The sequence below is a fragment of the Ochotona princeps genome, chromosome 1 (assembly GCF_030435755.1).
Source record: "Ochotona princeps isolate mOchPri1 chromosome 1, mOchPri1.hap1, whole genome shotgun sequence".
In the NCBI taxonomy this organism is placed as follows: Eukaryota; Metazoa; Chordata; class Mammalia; order Lagomorpha; family Ochotonidae; genus Ochotona; species Ochotona princeps.
The window spans coordinates 110274940-110298941 of NC_080832.1; the positions used below are offsets into that span (position 1 = coordinate 110274940).

At 46.6% G+C, this 24002-nt stretch overlaps 1 protein-coding gene across 4 annotated transcripts in view; it reads right to left on the minus strand.

Moving 5' to 3' along the window:
* RNF8 (ring finger protein 8) overlaps positions 1–24002 on the minus strand; it is a 59986-nt gene that overhangs the window by 15607 nt on the left and 20377 nt on the right. For all 4 annotated transcript variants that reach the window (XR_009245347.1, XM_058663747.1, XM_058663752.1 and 1 more), the window contains exons 2-3: positions 15774–15902; positions 1571–2302 (exon numbers count right to left, since the gene is read on the minus strand). Coding sequence is in view for 3 of the 4 variants with exons in the window: in XM_058663747.1 (XP_058519730.1) it covers positions 1571–2302; positions 15774–15902 (861 nt within the window). In the remaining variant the exon portion in view is untranslated. The remainder of the gene's footprint in view (positions 1–1570; positions 2303–15773; positions 15903–24002) is intronic.

Consider the following 24002-nt stretch of genomic DNA (forward strand, 5'->3'; position numbering starts at 1 on the left):
CCAATTTCTCTTCTACCTCCCTGCTTGCGACCTGGGAAAGCAGTCAAGAACGGCCCAAAAGCCTTGAAATCCTGCACCTGCGTGAGAGACCCAGAAGAGCTCCTGGCTCCTGGCTTCAGATCGGCACAGCTCTGGCTGTTGCGGACACTTGGGGAGTGAACCATCGGATGGGAAATCTTGGTGTCTCTGGTCTCTCCTCCTCTCTGTATAACTGACTTTGCAACTTAAATATTTACACATATCCCCTAAAAAAAAAGCCTCTAAATCAATCTTTTTTCCCTTTCTTAAGCATTTTGGTACAGAGAAAAAATTTTCAGTTGCTCCTAGGAACATGCCCAGAGCAGTCACAATCATTAACAAACTCTTATGCTTCAACATATAATTCTTCAAATAAAGTTCTGCCCTGGCATAGTATGAAATACTACACATGCAGGAATAAACTGCCCTCTATTAATTGCAACAACTAGTCTAGGTTGGATAAATGAAGCAAAGAGACACACATAAACAACCATTGTAAACATTAAAAGACCCATTTAATCCATGGCCTTTGCCATGTTCAAGTGGCTAGCAGAAATTACAGCAAAAATCTGTCAACTGTTCAGAAATAAGCCAACACTACTCCTGGTCATTTCTTGCCCTGAGCAAATCACATAGAAAATAAAGGCTTATTCACTTCAGTTGTGACTGGTCCTTCTTAGTCCTAAGTCAACAACGGGGAATTCTTGACATTTAGTATTACCTGAACAACTGCTGGGAATAAAACGTGTAGTTCCTGCCAGATGGGAACTGACATTTGGAGCAGTGGCGGGATCAGTTCTTTCTTAAAGCTTTGTATAAGAGCTTCTCATCCAAGCAAACGACCCAAGGATGGGAGCACGTTTGGTGTCCCCTTGACACAGCTAAGACGGTCATGATTTTGTCTTCCTACTAAAGGCATGATGGAAGGTGGCTTATCACTCAAACCAACAACAGAATCATGGCGTATCCAACCTTTCTCTTACCAGTTGCTTCAGATACAAACAAAAAAACATTTTCTGCCCTTCCAGCCTCTCATCTCCTAGGTTAGTTACAAAGCTAACTAATGCTCATAGCTAACAAACTGCCAGGCACAAGGGCAGAATAACCAGATGACCTGCACCAGCCTTGAGGTTAAGTGACATGGCCACAGAGAAGGAATAAGTAACTCATGTGCAGATGCTGGTCTAATTGGAGGACCCTTGTTTTGTGATCCTGACCTTTTCTCTCACTTCTCTCCGAATCTAACTTGGTCCTGAAATGTCTCAGCTCTGTATCCTGAGATCCATTTTGGATTAGAAGGCTCTGTAAGTCACAGGCTCACCTTCCCTGTCCTGACGCCCCAATCCTGGCTGATGAGAAATCAGGCATGTTTAAATCTTATACTCAATCCTAGTCTAAACAGCTTTCTGTTCTCATTCCATTTCCTGCCCTAGGTTCTCAGCATTTCGTCCTTGACCCAAGAACAGAGAGGTCTGGGCAGAGGCTCATAAAGCCTGCCATAAAGTCCCTGCCCTCCAAGGAACACACTGGTCCTTCCCACCCATTTGAGTACCTGGAGATGCTGTTCCTCTTCTTGGAATGTCTTCTCCAGTTCTTCCAGTCTCGCCTGCTGCTGAGTTTGTTCTTCATACAGCTGGGAATGTAAAGTCTGCAGTTCCTCCTCCATTTTTGCAATTTTGTTCAAGTTCCCCTTTGGGGTCTGTCTCTTCACTTTCAGAACAGCCATCTGCTTTTCCTGCAACACGTCTTTCAGCTTCAGAATCCTGGACATGGTCACCTTGAACAGCTCTAAACTGCACTGCGATGTTGAAGGCGTTGAGCCTGGCAGCTTCTTAGGAGGAAGCGCTACGGACTTAGGGGGGTTGGAGCAGACGGCAGCCCCCAAGATTTCCTCCCGGGCCTCCAGAGAGGTCAGCTTGGGATCCAAACACTCAGAGGGCTGACAGGGCACTTCACCGTTCTCTTGTGACTTCACAGGGTGGCCAGGTTCATAAGACAACATACCTACTTTAGATGTCCAGTTTGAGGGACCTTCGGCTTCAGAAACCTCTAATTCACCCAAACTCAACTTCCGTTTAGTTCTCAAGTTATTTTTTTCCATCTGCTTACTCTTCAGAAGACAAGGAGCTATCCGCTCCCAATCTTCTTCTGTAACTTCATACTCATATTCCGCATTCACCTTATTTTCCAGAGGTACCCCAAGTTGAATATGGTCTCCTGGACAGATGGAATAAAACTTTAAGGGCTCCAGACGCATTTTGTTCAGCCAAACACCATTCAGGCTCTGGGAAAAGAGAAAGGGACGAGGTAAGCTACATGGGTTTCCTTCTCTTAATAGAATTTCTCTTGTGCCGTTGCAAAACCTGTTTTTTTCAGAAGGAAAATCCTTGAGAACAAATAGAAAACAAAGGTTCATAAACTACTGTCTTTAGAAATAGAATTCTTCAAAGAGCTCTTTGCCTTTTTACCTACATTTCATATTCAGGCCTCCATAGAGAACTAGCCAACAGGCGGGAATCACCTTACCACCGGGACGTGAATTACTCAACCTGATGCAATCACATCAAAGGCAACAAACTCTTGACAAGCACCGGAGGCAATGGCCCAAGATTGGAGAAAACGGTTTTTGAGGGAAGTTCTATCTAATGGTGAGGTCCATGAGGCTTGGGTAGGAAAGTCACTCAGGCACTACTTGTAGATGCGGTCTTTGGATATACTTCCCACAGTGCTTAATCCCAAGAAAAGGAGTGCCAACGTCAAACTGCAGGTAGGATCTGACCCAACTAATATCAGTAGAGGGCCAAGAGCATTGAAGCACTGCAGTTAAGATTTGGAGCTCTTGGGACCAGCACAGTGCCATGACTTGCTGATCCTCTGACTGTGGTGCCAGTACTCCATTTGGGCATTGGTTCTAGTCCTGGAAGCTCCACTTCCTATCCAGCTCCTGCTAATGACCTGGGAAAGCAGCAGAGGATGATCCAGAGGCCTTGGGACCTGGTATCCACAGGGGAGACCCAGAAGAAGCTCCTGGCTCCTGACTTTGGATTGGCTCAGCTCCAGTCATTGCTGCCATTTGGGAAGTGAACTAGCGAATGGCAGATCTCTCGCTCTCTCTGTTTCTCCCTCTCTTATGCTTTCGACTAAAAATAAAAATCAGTAAGAAATCTTAAAAAAAAAAAAAAAGGATCTGGAGCTCTGGATTCAGATAGATTTTCAGATAGACCTGAGTTCACAGTCTAACTGCACCATCTTTGCAAGGTCTTCAGTACTTTATTTAAGCCTTCTGTTAAACAGGTATAGTGTAGGAACTACCTCATACTGTTCCTATTAAGAGTGAATAAGGTAACACATGTAAAACAGACTCATAGACAACAAATGCTTAATAAACATTTTCTTTTGTGGAAGTCATAGTGCATGGGTAAAGAAAAAGGACCCTAGAATCAGACTGTAACCTGGCCCTACTATTTAACAGTTGTATGATTTGGGGCAAACTTCCTTCTTTAATTAAAAAATTAATTCCATATTTTTATTGCTTTGAAAATCAGAGAGACACAGAAACTTCCATTCACTGGTTTATTCCCCAAATGCCAGCAACAGTGCTGGGCCAGGACAAAGCCAGGGGCCTAGAACTCGGTCCAGGTCTCCCATGTCAGGGGGTGGGGAACAGGTTCCAATAAATGAGCCATCATCTGCTGCCTCCCAGATTCCCCTTAGCAGGAAGATACAATTAAAAGCAGAGCTGGAGCTCAAGCCCAGGCACTCCGATATGGAATACAGGTATCCTAAGTGACATCTTAATCCATTGTGCCAAATTTCATCTCCCAGGCAATTTTTTGATCTCTCCAGTGATTTTTTTAAAAAGATTTATTTATTTATATTGGAAAGGCAGATATACAGAGGAAGAGAGACAAAGAGTAAGATCTTCTGTACGATGGCTCACTCCCCAAGCAGCTGCAACGGCTGGAGCTGAGCCAGTCTGAAGCCAGGAGCCAGGAGCTCTTTCGTGGGCTCAGGGTCCCAAGGCTTTGGGACGTCCTCGACTGCTTTCCCAGGCCACTACCAGGGAGCTGGATGGGAAGCAGGGCCGCTAGGATAAGAACCAGCGACACGGCGCATGAGAGGCAAGGACCTTAACCACTACGCTATCGCACCAGACCCTCCACTGATTTTTAAAGAGTCTTTCCCTCACGACATTTGTATGAATTTAGTAACACACAGAACACGTTCACAAAAGTACATGGCACATGGCATCACATAAATGTTCACTATTATGTTTTGGCTCTACTGAATGACCATCAGCACTTCAATCTCATGCTTAGCAGCTTACGAGGTAAGCCGACTGAGTGCAGCAGTAGACGACAGGCGCACAACATTTAGCAGCTGAATGTGGGAGAGGACAACACAAGGACATGGATAAGTAAATGTGCGATTGCATGGCACAGCCTATAAATGCAAAGGAGCATCATGTGGAGCTGGGGCAGCTCAGGAGCTAAGTGGAAACGACAGGTCCGAAAACAGACTTGAAACAAGTGCACACTTGAGAGTTAAAGATACCAGTAAGCATTTTAACTCAAATTAAGGATTTGTCTTTAGGAGACAGGCCTGAGATAAAGCTCATTCTAAACCAGTATGAATATGTGGGTTTACATTACTTACTTTCATCCAGAAAATAAAATAAATAAATAAATAAAAATAAATCTTTGTTAACCCAATATGAGGCACAGAGGACAAAGCAGAGAGGAACCAACAGCAGTGATCACGTTAGTTGATTCCTGAAACAACACATGGGGAATAAAGAGGGATGAAGCCAGAATAATCTGCTTGAGAACAATTTTAGAGAATAGTCAATTTTAAATTATAGATAAGAAAAAATTCTCTGGAGAGGACAGCATTGTAGTACAGCATGTTAAGCTGTCACTGTAATGACATATGGGTGTTACTGGTTCCAAGTCCTGGCTGCTCCACTTCCAAGCCGGCTCCCTGCTAATAGCCTGGGAAAGCATCAGAAGACACCCCAAGTACTTAGGCTCCCGAACCCATGTGGGGGACCTGGATAAAGCTCCTGGTCCCTGACTTAGCCCCAGCCATTGTGGCCATTTGAGGAGTAGACCAGTGGATGGAACCTCGCTCTCTCTCTCCTCTGTAACTCTTTCAAAGAAACAAATCTTCAAAAAAAAATTATCAGGGAAAGAGGTCATGTCACGTAATGCCCAGTTATAGAATTTAAAGAAAAGTCTTAAAGGCAAAGACAAAGTAAAGTAAGGTTATGGAAGAAGCACTGGACTGTAGAAAACAAGCATTTTGTAGAAACTGGGCAGCAAGGCTTCAATCCCAACAACTAGACCCTTGGCAATAACCCATCTCCCACAAAGTTCTTTCGCTGTAGAAAATAAGCTTCCAGAATTTCCCCATCACATTTTACCCTTGGATCCCTCCAAGTTTACTGACTCATCACTTCTCAGTGACACCTAGTGGTATAACTTGGACTATATAGCCCTCAGTCAGGTGTGTTCACAAGGTTACTTACTATAGCAAAGAATGAAAATCCTACAGCTGCCCAAGAACAATAGTGCAGGATACACTCTGAAATACAACTGTTTAAGCAAATGGTACCCTGCTCAAGGCATTCCTGAGAATAGTGGTGTTTTCAAAGTCTTGTGACTGAACAATGTCAGTAGCAGCAAAATGATACCCAAAGAAAACTGCTGGGTGTCTCCTGGATAGCAATGAGAAAAAAGCCAGAAATTACTTCACTTGATGCAAAATTTATTTATTTATTTGAAAGTCAGAGTTAGAGAAAAGGAGAGACATAAAGAGAGATCTATTTTCTGAATCACTCCCTAAACAGCTACAATAGCCAGGCACGTGCCAGGCCAAAGCCAGAAACCTGGGTCGTCTACCAAGTTTCTCATGTAGGTGCAGGGGCCCAAGTGCTTTGGCCATCTTCCACTGACTTCCCAGGCGTGTTGACAGGAAGCTAAATCAGAAATGGAGCAGCATGGTCGCAAGCTACAGCCCAACGGGTATGCCAACATTACAGGTAGGGACTTAACCTGATATATCACAACAATGACCACTGTCCAGCTGTTTTTAAACAGCTGTAGAGAATGGGCGCCCAAAGCCAAAAGCAATGTTTTCTTGGCATTTTCTAGATGACTTATGTAGCTCAGTGATCCTCAGTTCTGACAGTACAGAAAAATAGCCTGGGATGGTTTAAAGCAAATGGCAGTGCTGAGGTCTCAATCTAGACTAAGGTAGCTGGTCTCAAATTGAGACAAGGTATCAACATTTTCATTTTTAAATTTTTGACAGTTTTTTTTTCCATTTTTTATTTTATTTTGACAATCTTCACATAGTTAATTTGGGTAAAAAGGTTCAAGGGCTATAGGAAAGTGGGTAAGACTATTATTTCCATACTGTTTCCTTCATGTATCTGAAATAAATGGGGATATTGAGAGAGAAGCCCCACCCAGTTTCCCACCCACCCCAGGTCCCGGATGTGGGGCATGCTCTGAGATTGTAGCTCAAGTGGTTTTGATAGTTGACCAGTTATGAATTGCTGCCAGTCTCACCACTGCAAACACAATGAGGTCGTTGAAGAATCCACTGATTGACATAGTCCATCATAGAGTCTCCATCTGCCCAGTATTTCGCTGCCAACATATAGCTGAGGTGGTTGATTGACTTGTTCTGTCCTCTGTCTTTTCTTGGTTAGGGTTCTGAGTCCGGCAGTTCGATTGGGGAGATCCCCAAGAAACTTTGTCTGAGGTGTTGCCTGACCAGATTCTTGTATGTACCCGGCACAGTCCATCACCACGATCAGCTGATGGTTGCAATTGCTGGGTTGGTTCTGTTTTCAGTCCCGACTTCTGCTGGAACCAATGGGTGTTGCAGTCCAGCCTGGTTCTGCCCAGCACATGCTCGGCCCTCACATAAACCAGTGGGAGCTGCAGCCTAGTTGGAGTGACCCACAATAACCCCCACCAGGCATGCCCCCTATCCTGGTTTGCCAGTATGTGTAGCAGACTAGTCCCGTCTGTAATTTTTGACAGGTTTTTAAAAAATGTCTAATGGGCGAGTGTTGTGGTGTAGTGCTTTAAGCCACCATCTGGAATGCCAGCAAACCACATCAGAGCCTCTCTGCTTCCAATCCAACTCTTTGCCCATGCACCTGGGAAAGTAACAGAAGCTGACTCAACAGCTTGGGTTTCTGCACTTATGCAGGAGGCCAGGTTCAGCCCTGGTCATTTGATCATTTAGGGAATTAAACAGTAGACAGATTTCTTCTCTGTCTCTTCTGGTCATTCTGCTTCTGAAAAAAATCAAATAAATCTGTTGAAAACATATTATTTTAACCAATGTCAAAGACAGTGAGAGAGAGAGAAGCTTCCAAGCTTCCTTGCACTAGTTCACTCTCCAGATGCCTGCAACAGCCAGGGCTGGGCCAGGCCAAAGCCACAAAGCAGGAACTCCATTTACATAGCCCACATGGGTGATAGGGGTCCAAGCACCAGAGCTATCATCTGCCATCTCACTGGCTCCCAGGATGCGTAAGTAGGAAGTTGGATGGGAAGGGGAGAAATAAAGACCTTGAACTGGTACTCCAATGGCAGTTTAGGACTGGGGCTTAACTCACTCGGCCACAGCACCTATCAAGTATCAGCATTTTAAAAGTCCCATTTATCTGGCCCAGCGCGATAGCATAATGGCTAAGATCCTTGCCTTGAACGCCCCGGGATCCCATATGGGTGCCGGTTTTGGTCCCAGCAGCTCCGCTTCCCATCCAGCTTCTTGCTTGTTGCCTGGGAAGGCAGTCAAGGACAGCCCAAAGCCTTCAGACCCTGCACCCGTGTGGGATACCCGGAAAGAAGTTGCTTGCTCCTGGCTTCGGATCGGCCGTTGCAGCCACTTGGGAAGTGAAATCATCGGACGAAAGGTCTTCCTCTCTGTCTCTCCTCTTTTTTGTACATCTGCCTTTCCAATAAAAATAAATAAATCTTTTAAAAAGTCCCATTTATCTACAAACACATACAGCTATGATTATAACATAAATAGAATCATATCGCATGAATACCCACTAGGGTCTGGCTTCACTGACTTAGTGTAAGGCCTCTATGTAGTTGCATTCTCCATAGCTTGATTTTTTCAATGCTGAGTAGTATTGGCATTATGAATGGAACAGTTTACTCCATAGTGGTGCTTTTCTTTTCTAGTTAATGGAGACTATAAATGAAACCACTATAAACACTCAAGCACAAGTTTTTGTTAGAACCTAAATTATTATTAACCTAAAGTAATATACAAATAGAATCATTCAGTAAGTGTATGTTCAAGAAACCAAACTATTTTTCAAAACACAGGTCCATTCTGAATTCCTATATAAATGTTTAGGGGTCTGTGTCAGAGGCTAGCATTGTGGCGTATGAAGTAAAGCCACCCACTGCCAATCCAGCTCCCTGCTAATGTGCCCGGGATAGCAGCAGAAGTGGCCAAGTCCTTGGACTCCTATGCCCATGTGGGAGACCTAGGAGTAGCTCCTGGCTCCTGACTGCAGATCAGCCCAGCTTCAGCCTTGTAGCCATTTACAGAGTGAACCAGAAGACAGAAGACCTCTCTCTGCGTTTTTGCCAACGCTCCCCCTCTCCCCAATTCTACCATTAAAGTAAAAAACAAATCTTATTTCTGAGAGATAAACAGACCAGTACAGTGGTATATCAGGCTAATCCTCCACCTGAGACACCAGTATAGGTCCCAGCTGCTACACTTGCTATCCAGCTCCCTGCTTGTGGCCTAGGGAATCAGTTGAGGATAACCCAAAGCCTTAGAATCCGGTATGCACATGGGAAACCCAGAAGAAGCTCCAGGCTCCTGGCTTCGGATTGGCTCAGCTCTGGCCGTTGTGGCCACTTGGGAAGTGAACCATCAGAGGGAGGATCTTTCTCTCTCTTTTTCTCTCTATAAATATGACTTTCCAATAAAAATGATAAATAAATCTTTAAAAAAAGAGAGAGAGCAAGATGGGCCCAGTGTGGTAAGCCTAGTGGCTAAAAGTCCTTGCTTTGAATGCACCAGGATCCCATATGGGCACCAGTTCTAATCCCGGATGTCCAGTTTCCCATTCAGTTCCCTGATTGTGGCCTGGGAAAGTAGTCAAGGATGGCCCAAAGCCTTGGGATCCTGCATCCTGGAAGAGGTTCCTGGCTCCTGGCTTTGGACAGGCTCAGCTCTGGTCGTTGTGGTCACTTGTGGAGTGAATTATCCTCACTGTATACATGGCTTTCCAATAAAAATAAATAAATCTAACAACAAAAAGAACAAAAAAAAAAAAGAGAGAGAGAGAGGGAAACAGAAATAATTTAAAAAGGGGAGGGGCATGTTGTCAACATTTCAGCAATCCATGCCTCCTTCTAGTCAATAACGGAGCTGGATGAGAGGCGGAGCAGCCAAGACACAAAGTGATGGCCATACAGAATGGTGGTGCTTGCAGGTAGAGGACCAGCCTGTTGAGCCATCATGCCAGGCCCCCTGCCATTGACTCTCAATGGTGACCTATGATGGATAAAAGTTCTTAACTTCATTGTATCATCACCAGTATACCAGGTAAGGACAAAAAGGGAAACAGTATTGAGAACCATAATTCTAACTGCTGGAAGGGCAGAAGCTAGCTAAACTGTTCCACAGAGAAGGTTTGTTCACATGTCACACACACACACTTCAAACGCCAAAGCCTGAAAGATCAAGGTAGGAATCCCCGAGTAGCAGGTGATCAGCAATTGCAGCAGGAGTGGGGAGAACGGGAAAGGCTCACGCACACAGGACATGTCTAAGGCACCACGGATCACAATGACAGCTGTCCTGATAGAGCGGGATGCTGATACACAGCCGGGACCACCTGAGGAACTGCAACCCACACAGACAACCAGCCTCAGGTGCTTCTATCTCCCTCCCAGGCTTTACGTTTTTAAATCTAATTTCAAACCCAAACTGCACTTGTTACCATTTATTATTATTAATATTATTATTATTATCTATACTTCAGTTCTCAGTTTCTGGCAATTCCTGTGTATGACAGATTTTTATCTCTTACTACAAAAGAATGTAGCTCTGAGATTCAAACTGTTAGAAATATCTACTTCTTGAAAGAGACTTGGCAAAAGACTTCAAATATTTGCACTTAAGCTACTTCCTAATTGCTGGCTTCTACATACTACTTTACCCCCCTTTATATGTTCACCATTGGACCAGTGGTTTCCACACTAAAGAAAGTTAGTTTGTATTTTTTTAATTTAAAAGGCAAAATTATATACAGAGAAGGAGAAACAGAAATCTTCATCTGCTAGGCCACTCCCCAAATGGCTGCAACAGCTGGAGCTGAACTGATCCAAAGCCAGAAGGCAACAGCCAGGAGCTTCTTCCAGTTCTCCCACGTGGATTCAGGGCCCAAGGACTTGGGTCATCCTCTGCTACTTTCCCAGGAATAAGCAGTAAGTTGGATCAGAAGTGGAGCAGCCGGGACATGAACTGGCACCCATATGGGATGCCAGCAACACAGTCAGGTAGAAGCCCAGTCCACTACGCTATGGTGCCAGCCTGTTTCCACATTTTTAAAGCACAAAAAAACTCTTTATTCAAATGAAATATCCCTTAGAATAAACAATATGAAAAGTGCAGCCCAGGGCCCCAGCGCCATGGCCTAGCGGCTAAAGTCCTTCCCTTGAATGCACTAGGATCCCATATGGGTGCCAGTTCTAAACCCAGCGGCCCCGTTTCCCATTCAGCTCTCTGCTTGTGGTCTGGGAAAGCAGCTGAGGACAGCCCAAAGCCTTGGAACCCTGCACCTGCGTGGGAGACCTGGAGGAAGTTCCTGGCTCCTGGCTTCTGATTGACGCAGCACCGGTCGCTGTGCTCACTTGGGGAGTGATCTTCCTCTTTGTCTCTCCTCCTCTCTGTATATCTAACTTTGCAAAAAAAAAAATAAATCTTTTTTAAATAATCTTGCATAGTTGATTAGAGTACAAAGGGCTACAGGAAAGTGGGTAAGACCATTGTTTCCACACTATTATCATCATTTTTTCCCCTGTCTGGGGAAAAACAAAGGAAGAAGCCCCACCCAGCCTCCCACCCACCCCAGGTCCCCGATGTGAGGTATGCTCCGAGGGTCCTGCTCAAGCAGTTTTGATAGTTCAACTGTTCTGAATTGCTTCCAATCTCGCTGTTCCAAGCACGATGAACTCTATTCAGAATCCACTGGCTGACATAGTCTCCTCATGGTTGGGGTTCTGAGATCAGCAGTTCAGTTGGAGAGATCTCCAAAGAAAATTCATCTGAGGTGATCCCAGACCTGATTCTTGTGTGCATGCCAGTATGGTGTCCAGAACAGTCCACCACCCCAATCAGCTTATGCACATGCTGGTCATTGCAACTGCTGGGTCAGTTCTATTTCCAGCTCTGTCTTCCACGAGAACCAATGGTTGTTGCAGTCCAGCCTGATCCTGTCCACTTCATATTCAGCCATCATGCAAACCAGTGGGAGCTGCAGCCTAGTCAGGGTGACTCCCCATAACCCCCATCAGACCTGCCCCCTACCCTGGTTCCCATGCTGCTTGCCACTATGTACTGCAGATTTGTTCAGTCTGTCCTACATCCCATTTAGCTCTCATACATGTCAATGGGCATTGAAGCCTAGTTCAACCCATCCAGCCCGACTATCCAGCTCACACATGCTGTTGGTTGCCTTTCTGACTAGTCACCCCTGCCCCAGTCCTGGTTTTCATACTCTCCAGTGGGAGTGGTAACCCAAGAGGGAGGTGTCCACTATTTCCCTACTAGGCCACTCCCACTCCCAGATTATGCCCTCTCTAGGTGGTTCTGGAGTTTAACTTGACAGATCTAGCCCCCAGTGCCAGCCTCTGCCAGCTCATGCTGTGGCAAAGCCCAACCCAACCTTCATCCACTCTAATTTTTGCTTGTACCAGTTGGAACAGTCAGCCCAGCCTGGCTTTTCCCTGATCTAGCTCACATGAGGCTCACAGGTGTTGTATCCCTGCCTGGTCTGGTCTGTCCCCATCCCAGCTCAAGCTCTCCAGTGGGAGTGGTTGTCCAGCAGGGAAAAAAAATAAATAAACCTTAAAAAAAAAAGAAAAGAGCAGCCCAGCTGTTGGATGTATTGCACGGAGGCAAGTGTTACACTAGGAGAAAAGTAGTTAACAGCTGGCAGGCATTCTGGGTTTGGTTAATGCCAAATCTGTGTTAACTACACCAGTGTGTCAGCATAGTTGCCCACTGCTATTTATCTATTTATGTTTTAAAGACATGTGGGAGGCAGAGGACAGCACATTGGCAGATGGGAACCCATGCCCCAGTGTGCACGGGGCCTGGGGAAGGCGGGCAAGGCCCCAGGGTGGCATGACACATCTTCAGAGGACCAGGCATGGGATGTGCACACTCACAGGTATTGGGGGCTGTGGATTGCTCAGAGAAGGGGATGTGGGGATGTGTGGGAGAGAGGACTATTGAAGGAGAATGTGACAGGTGAGGAGTGACTTCTGGGGGACTCTTACCAACCTGGCTACTGTACTTGCAGGTAAATGAGGGATCTGGGATTGGGTGGTTTAGAGGAGGGAAACCAGAGGGGCCAAACCAATTCCCCGACCCACATGGAGATCTGAGCTGGGCTTGTTGCTATCAATCACTGGCTACCAGCACACATGAAATCCATGGCTGGGAGGCCTGCCTGGCAGGGCTTGACCATAGTACCTGCCAGTGAATAGGCAAGGGGTGGGCCACATCATGCTGGGCCATGACACTAACCAGCATGTGAGAGAATCGGGTCTGGGAGCAGATTCTGTGGGGGATTTGTGGGTTCACTCATGTGGGACTGCCATACCAGCTGGTTTGCTCAAGGGCTGGGATGTTGGTGGGTCAGGCTAGGTATGGAACTCGCCAACACTCATGGGTGCTGGTGTTGGGAACAGACCAGGTTCACAGACTTGGCGCCACAACATCCACCAGCACACACAAATGCTGACACTGGAACAGACTGTGCCAGGTAAGGTTCTAACACCCGCTGGCACACATGTTATCTGGGTCTGGGCCTGGGCCTGGTGGGGGAACCTGGAAATTCCCCTGGTGGGCCACAGCTCCTGCTGAGCATGTAAATTGACTTGGTGTTGGTCAGACCAGGCAGGGTTGTTTCACTTGTTGGCAGGTGCGTGGGTTGGCTCTGGGGGGTAAAGGGGGCAAACCAGGCAGAGCCAGGCCAAACTACAGCATGCGCAGGAGTCAGGTGAGTTGTGGGCCATGTTGGGCTAGCCTAGGCTATTACACCTACTGGTCTGCACGAAAGCTGGGCATAGGGGCAGGCTGGGCAGGGCTAGACTGCAACACCTACCAGCAACAGTTGGGACTCGGGGTAGGCCAGGCTGGGCCGGGTCAGGCCAAGCCAGGCTGCAGCATCCAATGGCAAAGGCCAAGCTGGGTGATGGGTTATGCTGGGCTGGGCTGGAGCAACCACAGGCATACACAGGATCTGTGGCTGGGAGCAGGCCTAGTTGGGGAGCTAAGTGGACACCCCAGCTGGGCTGTGGTTCCCAGTAGTGAGCTTGAAAGCCAAATGGGGGTGGCGATCTTGGCTGGGATATGACTGCAGTGTCCCTTGGCACAGGTGTGGACTGGGTCTGGGTATGCCAGATTGGGCTAGACTCCAGCATCCCTTGGTACTTGCAAGAGCCACAGTGGGTACAGGACAGGCTGGGTTCGCTGAACCACATGACAGCTCAGTCTGGGGGTGGGCCAGACAGGACTGGGCTGTAGCACATAACAGTAAGAGCCAGAGGGATGTGGGCTGGCTAGGCAAGGACAGAAGGTTGATCAAGTCAACTGGGCCAAGAAAACACTGGTGTGTGTGAGATCTACCACTGGGAGATGATATCGTAGAGCTTGGGGACTCCTCTGTCAGAACACATAGACCCTGCAGGTGAGCGCAAGAAGACTTGGAGCAGCCCAGATCAGGCCAGGTTACAGTACCTGATGAATACATGTGGGTCAGGTATGTGAGTAAGCCAGGTCATAACATTCACTGGCAGATGTGAGAACCAGGATAGAGTGCAGGATAAACCAAGAGTCACAAAACCAGCTGAATTCATATTAGGGCAGGAACTGGGAGGCAGTCCAGGCTGGGGTAGGCTGTAGCATCTGCCCAGGAATGCTGAGGTGAGGCCAGACATGCTAGACTGGGCCACAGCATCTACTAGCACCTGAAGACACAGCAGGGTGGTGGGGTGAGCCTAGAAGGAGAGCTGTGAGGACTCCCCTGCTGGGGGAAATCAACAGCATCTCAGAACTATCAAAACCACTTGAACAGTACCGTCAGAGCATGCTCCACATCAGGAACCCTGGGTTGACACTGGGTAGCCACATCCCATCTCCAGGCACTCCAGGCCCTCTCCCCTGCTCTCCCCTCTTTCCCCAGGTACAGCAAGAAAAAAAGAGATTTGGAAACACATGTCTAAACAACTCTGCCCTGTTCCTCAACCCTCCCCACCCTAACTGGTAGTCCAAATGGGCATGCATTCTTCTTAACTGTGTGAACATCATCAAAACTCAAATAAATTTATTATTTAAAAAGAGAGCAGGCACGGTGTACATGTAGGTCAAGCAGGTTACGTAGCCCCTTATGATAGCCATATGCTATACTGGAGCAACAGCTGGACCACGAGTTACTCACCTGCTCTCCAACTTACTGCTTACCCATCATGAGAGGCAGAGATGACAGATCAACTGTCTTGACCCCTGTCACCCATGTGGAAGCCCCAGACAGAGTCCAGAACTACTGGCTTCAGCCTGGCCCACCCCTAGTTACTATAGCCATTTGGGGAGTGAACCAGCAGATGGATAATAACTCACACACTCACTCTCTCTGTTTTTCTGCCTTCCAAATAGATGCAGATAACCATAAGCCTCTGCCTGCAAAATCGGCATCCCATATGGGGCTCAAGTTTAAGTCCAGGCTGCTTTACTTCCAATCCAAGCAGCAGAGGATGGCCAAGGATTGGGTCTCCGCACCCACATGGGGGAGCTGGAAGAAGCTCCTGGCTCCTGGCTTCAAATGGGCCCAGCTCCAGCTGTTGTGGCCACTTGGGAAATGAACCAGCGATGGAAGATCTCTCTGTCTCTCCTTTTTCCCACAGTAGCTTGGTCTACTTTCTGGAAAAGGACCTACTGTCCCAATTCCCATGTTCCCTTCAAAGCAGCAATCTGTAATTCAAATTTCAGCACCACAGAGCACTAGTTGCCCCTGGGAAAGAGAATAGGATAGGAGAGCAGAAGATAAACCTTTGCGTTTTCTTTCCTTTTTTTTTTCTCTTTAAATAATTATTTATTTTTATTGGAAAGGCAGATTTATAGAGGAGAGACAGAGAGAGGATCTTCTATCTGTTGGTTCACTACCCAAACGACCACAGCAGTGGGAGCTAAGCCGATCTGAAGCCAGAAGCCAGGAGCTTCTTCCAGATCTCCCACATGGATACAGGGGACCAAGGCTTTGGGCTACCCTCTGCTGCTTTCCCAGGCCAGAAGCAAGGAGCTGAATCAGCCAGGATACAAACTGACACCCACAGGAGATTAGCCTGTTGAGCCTCTGCACAAGTCCCCAAACTTTGAATTTTCTATCATGAGTTATGAATTATCTACATAAGAAAAGTAATTTGAAAAAAAGATAAATCTCAAAAAAGTCATTTTTCTGTGAATTCCTATACCTTATTGTCCATAATTGTCCACTGGCCCTCAGAATTCTGCTTCAAAACACAATGGTTACGAGAAATCATCAGAGGGCAGGTTTTTGACACCAGCTGGTACGTGACACCCAATCCTCGTCCTATAGTCACCTGGAAAGACAACAATGAAAAGACACAATCACATTAAGCTGCAAAGTTAAGTCCTCCACAAGCTATCAATCAGTAGAGTACATGGGTCCTGACTTAGGAAACTGGATTCCTAAGGAACCTAAAGGGTTCATCAGCCACAGAACCACCTCACACAGAAAGGAGAGAAGTTACAAGAAGAAACTGAAACCACAGGATCCCAGGGCCGGCATGACCTGGTAAGGGCATCTGGTTCAATCACAGATTAAATAGAGGGATTATTTCCATACAACCCAATCAACTAACTGAAAATACAGCCAAGAACCACAGCATTCAGATGAGTTCCCTGATTTTCCAATGGCTCTTTCTCCCCTACAAATCCCATTCATTAGCCCTGGCTCTGCCGGAGACTATCACAAAATTCCAAACTCCCTTCTACATCACAGTTATGAAATTATCTACTAAGTCTTCTCTCTTGCTGCTTCAGGTTCCGAGTAACTTTAACCTATCTCCCAGTGCATATGTGTGAGTCTCTCTGTCATTCTAATTTTCTGTGAAAGGACTCCTATTTATATATATATATATTTTTTTTTTTCCTGGATTCCACATTAAGAAAAAGAAGCTTAATTTGTATTACTTAGTCAAGAGCTAGCATCACTTTCCCAGTTCTTGACATTATCGCTGTAGCATATAAATGGCATTAGCTTTCAAAGCACATCCAGTGCACTGGCAGGGGAGCCTCCAACTCAGAATGATTAGATGTCTCCCTTCCCCAAGAACTGTTACACTAAGTCATGTCTCGCCCAGTCTGTACTTGAGTGGTTGGAAAAATTTGGATTCAAGTGCAGGACTTTATATTGATTCCTATTAAATATCATCTTGTTAGTTCAGCCTATCACACCAGCTTGTCAAGACTTTCCTGATTTTTAATCTGCCATCAGATCAGACATACTCAACATTCCTTGCAGCTTTAAGCTATTCACAAAATTGATATGCTTTCTGTACCTTCATTGAAGACAGACAAATACGTTGATATGGGATGCAGCCAGACAAAGCTCTCAGGAAAGCTTCTACTACACAGTATGGGTATAGCTTCAAGCAGCCATAATTCAATCCCAGCTTTTGCACTAAGTCCACGGTCTCTGTCTCACTCAAAGGGACAAGGCTGAAAAGAATCCTGGTTCCCCCAGTTTGGGTTGAAGGCCAGTCACGAAAAGCCACTGTTCACAGGAGGTGAACTGAGTAGGGTTGGCTCATGGACCCCCGGTATGCTCAATCTGGCATTGGGAGAGGTTCTGATGGAGGAGCCTGGGCAACTCCTCTGGCAGGACACAGACCCTGCAGGTAAGCACAAGAAGCATGATAGGAAACAGCCCAAAACAGGCCATGGTAAGTTTCCCACTGGCATACATTTGGCACTGGTTGGGGGCAGACCAGGCTGAATCAGTTCACTGATTCAAATCTGGCAAATCTGAGCACTAGAACAGAGTGTGGGTCGGGCCAGGTTTGGTCGCAACAAAAACCAGTGCACAATATGGAATGCCAAGGTGAGGTTGCCTGTACTGGATGTGACCGCAGCACCCAACCAGCACGCGTGAGAACCAGGAAGGGAGGGGGCAGAGCCGGCAGGGGGAATATGTCCCTTGCTGGACAGCTACTCCCACTGGAGAGCATGAGCTGGGATGGGGGCAGACCAGACTAAGCAGAGCTACAACACCTGTGAGCCTCATGTGGACTAGATCAGGGAAAAGCCAGGCTGGGCGAATTATTCCTACTAGAGCAAACAAAATTACAGTGGGTGAGGGTTGTTTGGGTTTAGCCGCAGCATCAGCTGGCAGAGGCTGGCACTGGAGGACTAATTCTGTCAAGTCAAACCACAGAACCACCTGGAGATTGCATAATCCGGGAGTGGGAGAGGCCTGGGAGGGAAATAGTGGGCTCCTCTGTGGGTTACCACTCCCATGGGAGGGCATGAAAACTAGGACAGGAGCTGGGGTGGCTAGACAAGAGACACCCAACAGCATGTGTGGGCTGCATAGTGGGTCTGGTAAGATGGAACTAAGCTTTAATACCCATTGACATGTATGAGAGCCAAATAGGATGTAGGACAGATTGGACTAGTCTGCTACACACACTGGCAAACCAGGATAGGGGACAGGCCTGGTGGGGGTTATTATGGATTGCTCTGACTAGGCTGCAGCTCCCACTGGTTTATGTGAGGGCCGAGCATGTGCTGGGCAGAACCAGGCTGGACTGCAACACCCACTGGTTCCAGCAGAAGTCGGGACTGAAAACAGAACCAACCCAGCAATTGCAACCATCAGCTGATCGTGGTGATGGACTGTGCCGGGCCCTGTACTTGCCAGTACATACAAGAATCTGGTCAGGCAACACCTCAGACAAAGTTTCTTGGGAGATATCCCCAGTTGAACTGCCGGACTCAGAACCCTAACCAAGAAAAGACAGAGGACAGAACAAGTCAATCAACCACCTCAGCTATATGTTGGCAGCGAAATACTGGGCAGATGGAGACTCTGTGATGGACTATGTCAATCAGTGGATTCTTCAACGACCTCATTGTGTTTGCAGTGGTGAGACTGGCAGCAATTCATAACTGGTCAACTATCAAAACCACTTGAGCTACAATCTCAGAGCATGCCCCACATCCGGGACCTGGGGTGGGTGGGAAACTGGGTGGGGCTTCTCTCTCAATATCCCCCTTTACCTCAGATACATGTAGGAAAAAATATGGAAATAAGTCTTACCCACTTTCCTATAGCCCTTGAATCTTTTTACCCTAATTATGTAAAGATTGTCAAAAATGTAATTAAAAAAATGGAAAAAAAAAAAAGAATCCTGCTTTCCAAATGTCATACTTTCTTGATGGACCCGTCTGGTTTACTGAGCTTCTTCTGCCATTGGAGCTTAGAATCCCATGCTTATCATTCTCAGGACACAAGCCACCTCTTCAATGATCTAACCTAAGCGGGGAACGTTAACCCAAGATCTGGGTGGCACGAGAGCCTAGTGGCTAAATGCTTGCCTTGCACATGCCAGGATCCCATATGGGAACTGGTTTGTGTCTCAGCTGCTCCACTTCCCATCCAGCTCCCTGCCTGTGACCTGGGAAAATAGTGAAGGATGGCCCACAGCCTTGGAACCCTGCACCCTTGTGGGAGACCCAAAAGAATCTCCTGGTTTCAGATCAGCTTAGCTCTAGGGGCTGCAGCCACTTGGGGAGTGAACAGAAGTTCACAATGGACAGAAGTTCTCAATGTCTCTCCTCTCTATAAGTCTTCCTTTTCAATAAAAATAAATTTATTTTATTTATTAAAAACACACACACACACACACACATAAAACTGTGGCTTTCTAAAAACTTCTCTCTTCACCTATTTTGAAAATCTTCAGATTCATTCTGTCTTCCACTGTCCCTCAAACACTACTACAACTCTTGCACTTCATGTATTCATTCTCCACAAACTCTCATCTCGATATCTCAGTGTATAGACGTTGTTGTCTATATAAGAGCTCAACCCCAAGCATAGAAGCCTTTTTTTCTTTATTTTTGACAATCTTTACATAGTTAATAGGGAACAAAGGGTCAAGAGCTACAGGAAAATGGGTAAGACTATTGTTTCCACATTATTACTTTTTTTTCTCCTGTATCTGGAGTAAAGGGGGAGATAAAGGGAGAAGCCCCACCCAGCCTCCCACCCATTCCAGGTCCCCAGTGTGGGGCATGCTCCGAGGGTCCTGCTCAAGTGGTTTGGATAATTCAACAGTTCTGAATTGCTGCTAAATCTCGCCATTCCAAGCATGATTAAATCACTGCAGAATCCACTGGTTGACATACCCCACCTTAGAGCCTCTGTTTGCCCAGGTTTTCACTGCCAACACATGGCTGGGGTAGTTGATTGATTCGTTCTGTCCTCTAACCTCTGTTGTGGTACCAGGTGTCCTCTGCAGGTTCTGACGGACTGTCATCTCCTCCATGTGCACCTGGGTATGCTGTCCATTGCTCCATCTGAGCCTCTGAGGAGGCTCAGCTTTGACACTCGCATTCCATGGCAGATCATGGAACCCTTCTCTTCATGGCTGGGGTTCTGAGTCCGGCAGTTCAATTGGGGAGATCCCCAAAGAAACTTTGTCTGAGGTGATCCCAGACCTGATTCTTGCGTGTACTTGCCAGTACAGGGCCCGGCATAGTCTGCCACCCCAGTCAGCTGGCGCTTGCAATTGCTGGGCTGGTTCTGTTTCCATCCCTATCTTTCACTGGAACCAATGGGTATTGCAGTCCAGCCTGATTCTGCCCAGCACACACTTGAGAAGCTATCTTTGATGGACCAGTCCCTTATCCCTGGTTGTTAAAGGTGGTGATTCAAAGTGTCCTTAATATATTCATTTCCATCTCTATGACCCCTATTGAGTCTTTCCGTTACCAGCTGAAGTGGTAATAGAAAAACCATTCCAATCATTTCCTTTTTTCCGATAAGCCTTCCAATCTACCAAACTTGTTTCCAGGGCATTTAAGGCAACAAGTGGCCTGACTCCTCCATTCCTTTCATATTATCTCATACATGGAACCAGCACTAGCTGTTTCAGTCACTTAAGCCTTCTCTTTAGTTTTTCACTGAACTGGGACCCTTCTTACTTGCCTGCTCTGCTCAGCACACACAGTTCTCAGATCTCTGCATGGGCACCTTCTCATCTTTCCAGCGTGAGCTTCTCAGAAGTCTTCACTGATTACCCTATTTTTTTTCTTTTAAGATTTATTTATTTTTATTGGAAAAGAAGATATACAGAGAGGAGGAAAGAGAGGAAGATCTTCTGTCTGCTGATTCACTCCTCAAGTGACCACAATGGCCAGAGCTGAGCTGATCAGAAGCCAGGAGCCAGGAGCTTCTTCAGGGTCTTCCATGCAGGTGCAGGGTCCCAAAGCTTTGGGCCTTCCTTGACTGAATTTCCCAGGCCACAAGCAGGGAGCTGGATGGGAAGTGGGGCAGCTGGGACTGGAACCAGTTCCCATAAGGGACCCCGGCAATTCAAGGCGAGGACTTTAACCGCCAAGGCTTTGGGCCATCCTCGACTGCTTTCCCAGGCCACAAGCAGGCAGTGGATAGGAAGTTGGGCAGGACACCACCAGTGCCCATATGGGATCCCGGACCATGCCAAGATGAGGGCTTTAGTCGCTAGGCTACTGCACCAGGCCCTGATTATCCTATTGTAACACTGCTATTTCCTTCCCCCATCTCATTTCCTCATGTTACTGGAATGTAAGACTCAAAGTTTCCTTACCTTATTTTTATTCACCTTCCCCTTTACTAGAAAGAAATAAATGCTTTGTTTTATTTATCAAGTATCTTTGTACCTAAAATGGCGCTCCACAAATATCTGTGAATAAACAGAAGACACCTTACCTATGGATTCTCCTGAACTCTAGGATGAGAGTTTTTGTTTTAAGATTTATTTTTATGAGCTCGGCACGTTAGCCTAATGGCTAAAGTCTTCACCTTGCACACGATGAGATTCCATATGGGTACCAGTTCTAATTCTAGCACCCTGCTTCCCATCCAGTTCCTTGCTTGTGGCCTGGAAAAGCAGTCAAGGATGGCCTAAAGCCTTGGGACCCTGCACACACGTGGGAGACCAGGAAGCAGCTCCTGGCTCCTGGCTTTGGTTTGGCTCAGCTCCAGCCATTGCAGCCACTTGAGGAATGAATCAGCAAACGGAAGATTTTCCTCTATCTCCTTCTCTCTGTATATCTGATGTTCTAATAAACAAATCTGTAAAGAAAAGATTTATTTTTATTTGAGAGACAGATATTACAGATTGAAAAAAGGAGATATAAATAGAGAGGTCTTCCAGTCACTGGTTCACATGGACATGGTCACAACGGCTCAAGTTAGGCCAGTCCTAAGTCAGGAGCCAGAAGCTTCTTTCCAGGTCTCCCAAGTGGATGCAGGGGCCCAAGGAGTTGGGTCGTCCTCAACTGCTTATCTAGGTCATAAGCAAGGTGTTGGATTGAAAGTAGAGCTAGCAGCATACACCAATGTAGGCAAGCTGGGCAGGCGTTAGGCTGGGGTAGACTACAGCTGATCTCGAGTAGCCTGCAGCAACCATTAGCAAATGTGAGAGCCAGGTTGGGGACAGGCCTGGAAGAGTCTCCTCGGCTAGGCCACAGCATCTGTCAGTACAAAAAAGTGCTGCCCCTGGGCACAGGTCTAGTTGGGATCCTTGGGAGTCACCTCAACCAGACTGCAGCACCCATGAAACTGGGTCTGGGGGTGGGCCAGGACTGAGCTGGGGTGCAGTGCCACCTGGTGCATACAAGATCAGGATCAGGGGACTAACTCAGTAAGGGTTCTCAGGAGTTGGCCCAGTGGGTCCACTCCACCTGATCCCCAACCTGAGGACATCTGATCTGGTCCCAGAGCATGTGTTGTGGGAGTGGGCCACCTCCATTGCTGATTCTGTCAGGAAAGACAACGCACTATGACAAATGAAAGACAGGAATTTGAGTGCCTCACCAAAAAATGGGAAGAAGGGCAGGCTGAATAAAGCTACAGGTCAAATTCTCCACCAAGCATCTAATGCTATGCACACAGCAAAACAGAGTCAGAAAGCATGGCAAGTGGCAACAAAGCTAACATCATCTCAGAGCAACCAAGACTACTCAAGTAACTTCCTCAGGAAATTCTTCCCTCCACCAGGGTCCATGGGACAAAAGCAGGAGACCACCTCTGTCCCCTGGTGCTCATGTGATCTTGCAGCAAAGAGAGGCAAACATCTCCCTCTCCTCTCTACCCACCATGGCCACAGGAGGGAGGGTGGGGTTTTTTCCCTCATTCAGCTTCCCCCTCATCCCTTCCACACCATCCAGAGACCTGCAGGTGTCTGCAATCCCCTCACATATGTAACAGACATTTAAACATAAATTTAAATTTTTTTTAAAAAAGGGCCCAGTGTGATGGCTGATGACTCAATGGTTAAATTTTTACGTTGTAAGTGCCGGGATCCCACATGGGCACCAGTTCATGTCCCGGCTGCTCCATTTCCCATCCAGCTCCCTTCCTGTAACCTAGGAAAGCAGTAGAAGATGGTCCAAAGCCTTGGGACCCTGAATCCACATGGAAGATCCAGAAGAAGCTCCTGACTCCTGGCTTCAGATTGGCTCAGCTCCAGCCATTGTGGTCATTTGGGGAGTGAACCAGTGGATCGAAGGTCTTTTTGTGTCTCCTCTCTGTATAGCTCATCTTCCTTTCCAATATAAAATGAAAGAATTAAAAATAAAAATTTTAAATTAAAAAAAGAAAGAAAAAATACCCCAGCAACAAAATGAAGCAGCCAGGAAATGAACTGGTGCCTTCATAAAATGTCAGCACTGCAGGTTAAGAATTATCCTGCAATACCACTGCACAGACCCAGGAATGAGGATTTTATATGTCAAAAATTGCAAACTAGATTATTACAGAGATATAGCTAGGAACTCTTACAATCTGATTTCTTTCCCTATAAAATATTGAAGGAATGCTCCAAAATTCTGAATCTTAAAATTTTCAGTTAATGGCTTTTGCTAGAATTCCACTGTTGAAGTTCCCCTAAATTAATATATATGAAATGTTAGGTCTGGTGAGATAGCCTAGTGGCTAAAGTCCACGCCTTGCATATGCTGGGATCCCATATGGGCACCGTTTCTAGTCCTGGTGGCCCCCTCTTCTATCCAGCTCCCTGCTTGTGGCCTAAGAAAGCAGTCAAGGACGGCCCAAAGCCTCGGGACCCTGCTCCCACATGGGAGACCCAGAAGAAGCTCTTGGTTCCTGGCTTCAAATTGGCTCAGCTCCAGCTGTTGCGGTCACTTGGGGAGTAAACCATCGGACGGAAGATCTTCCTCTCTGTCTCTCCTCCTCTCTGTATATCTACCTTTCCACAAAAATTAAACAAATCTTAAACAAACTAACAAATAAGCTTCATCTGTTGGCTTTGATTCAGACCTCTTCATACACATTACAGGCTATACTTCAGCTGTTGCCTTTGGTCTTGTAGACAGCCAGCCTGAGGCCCAGCAGGTCTCTTCTCCATGCAGGTCTTAAGCTAAGTCTTCCCCAGGATGTCCTTACCATT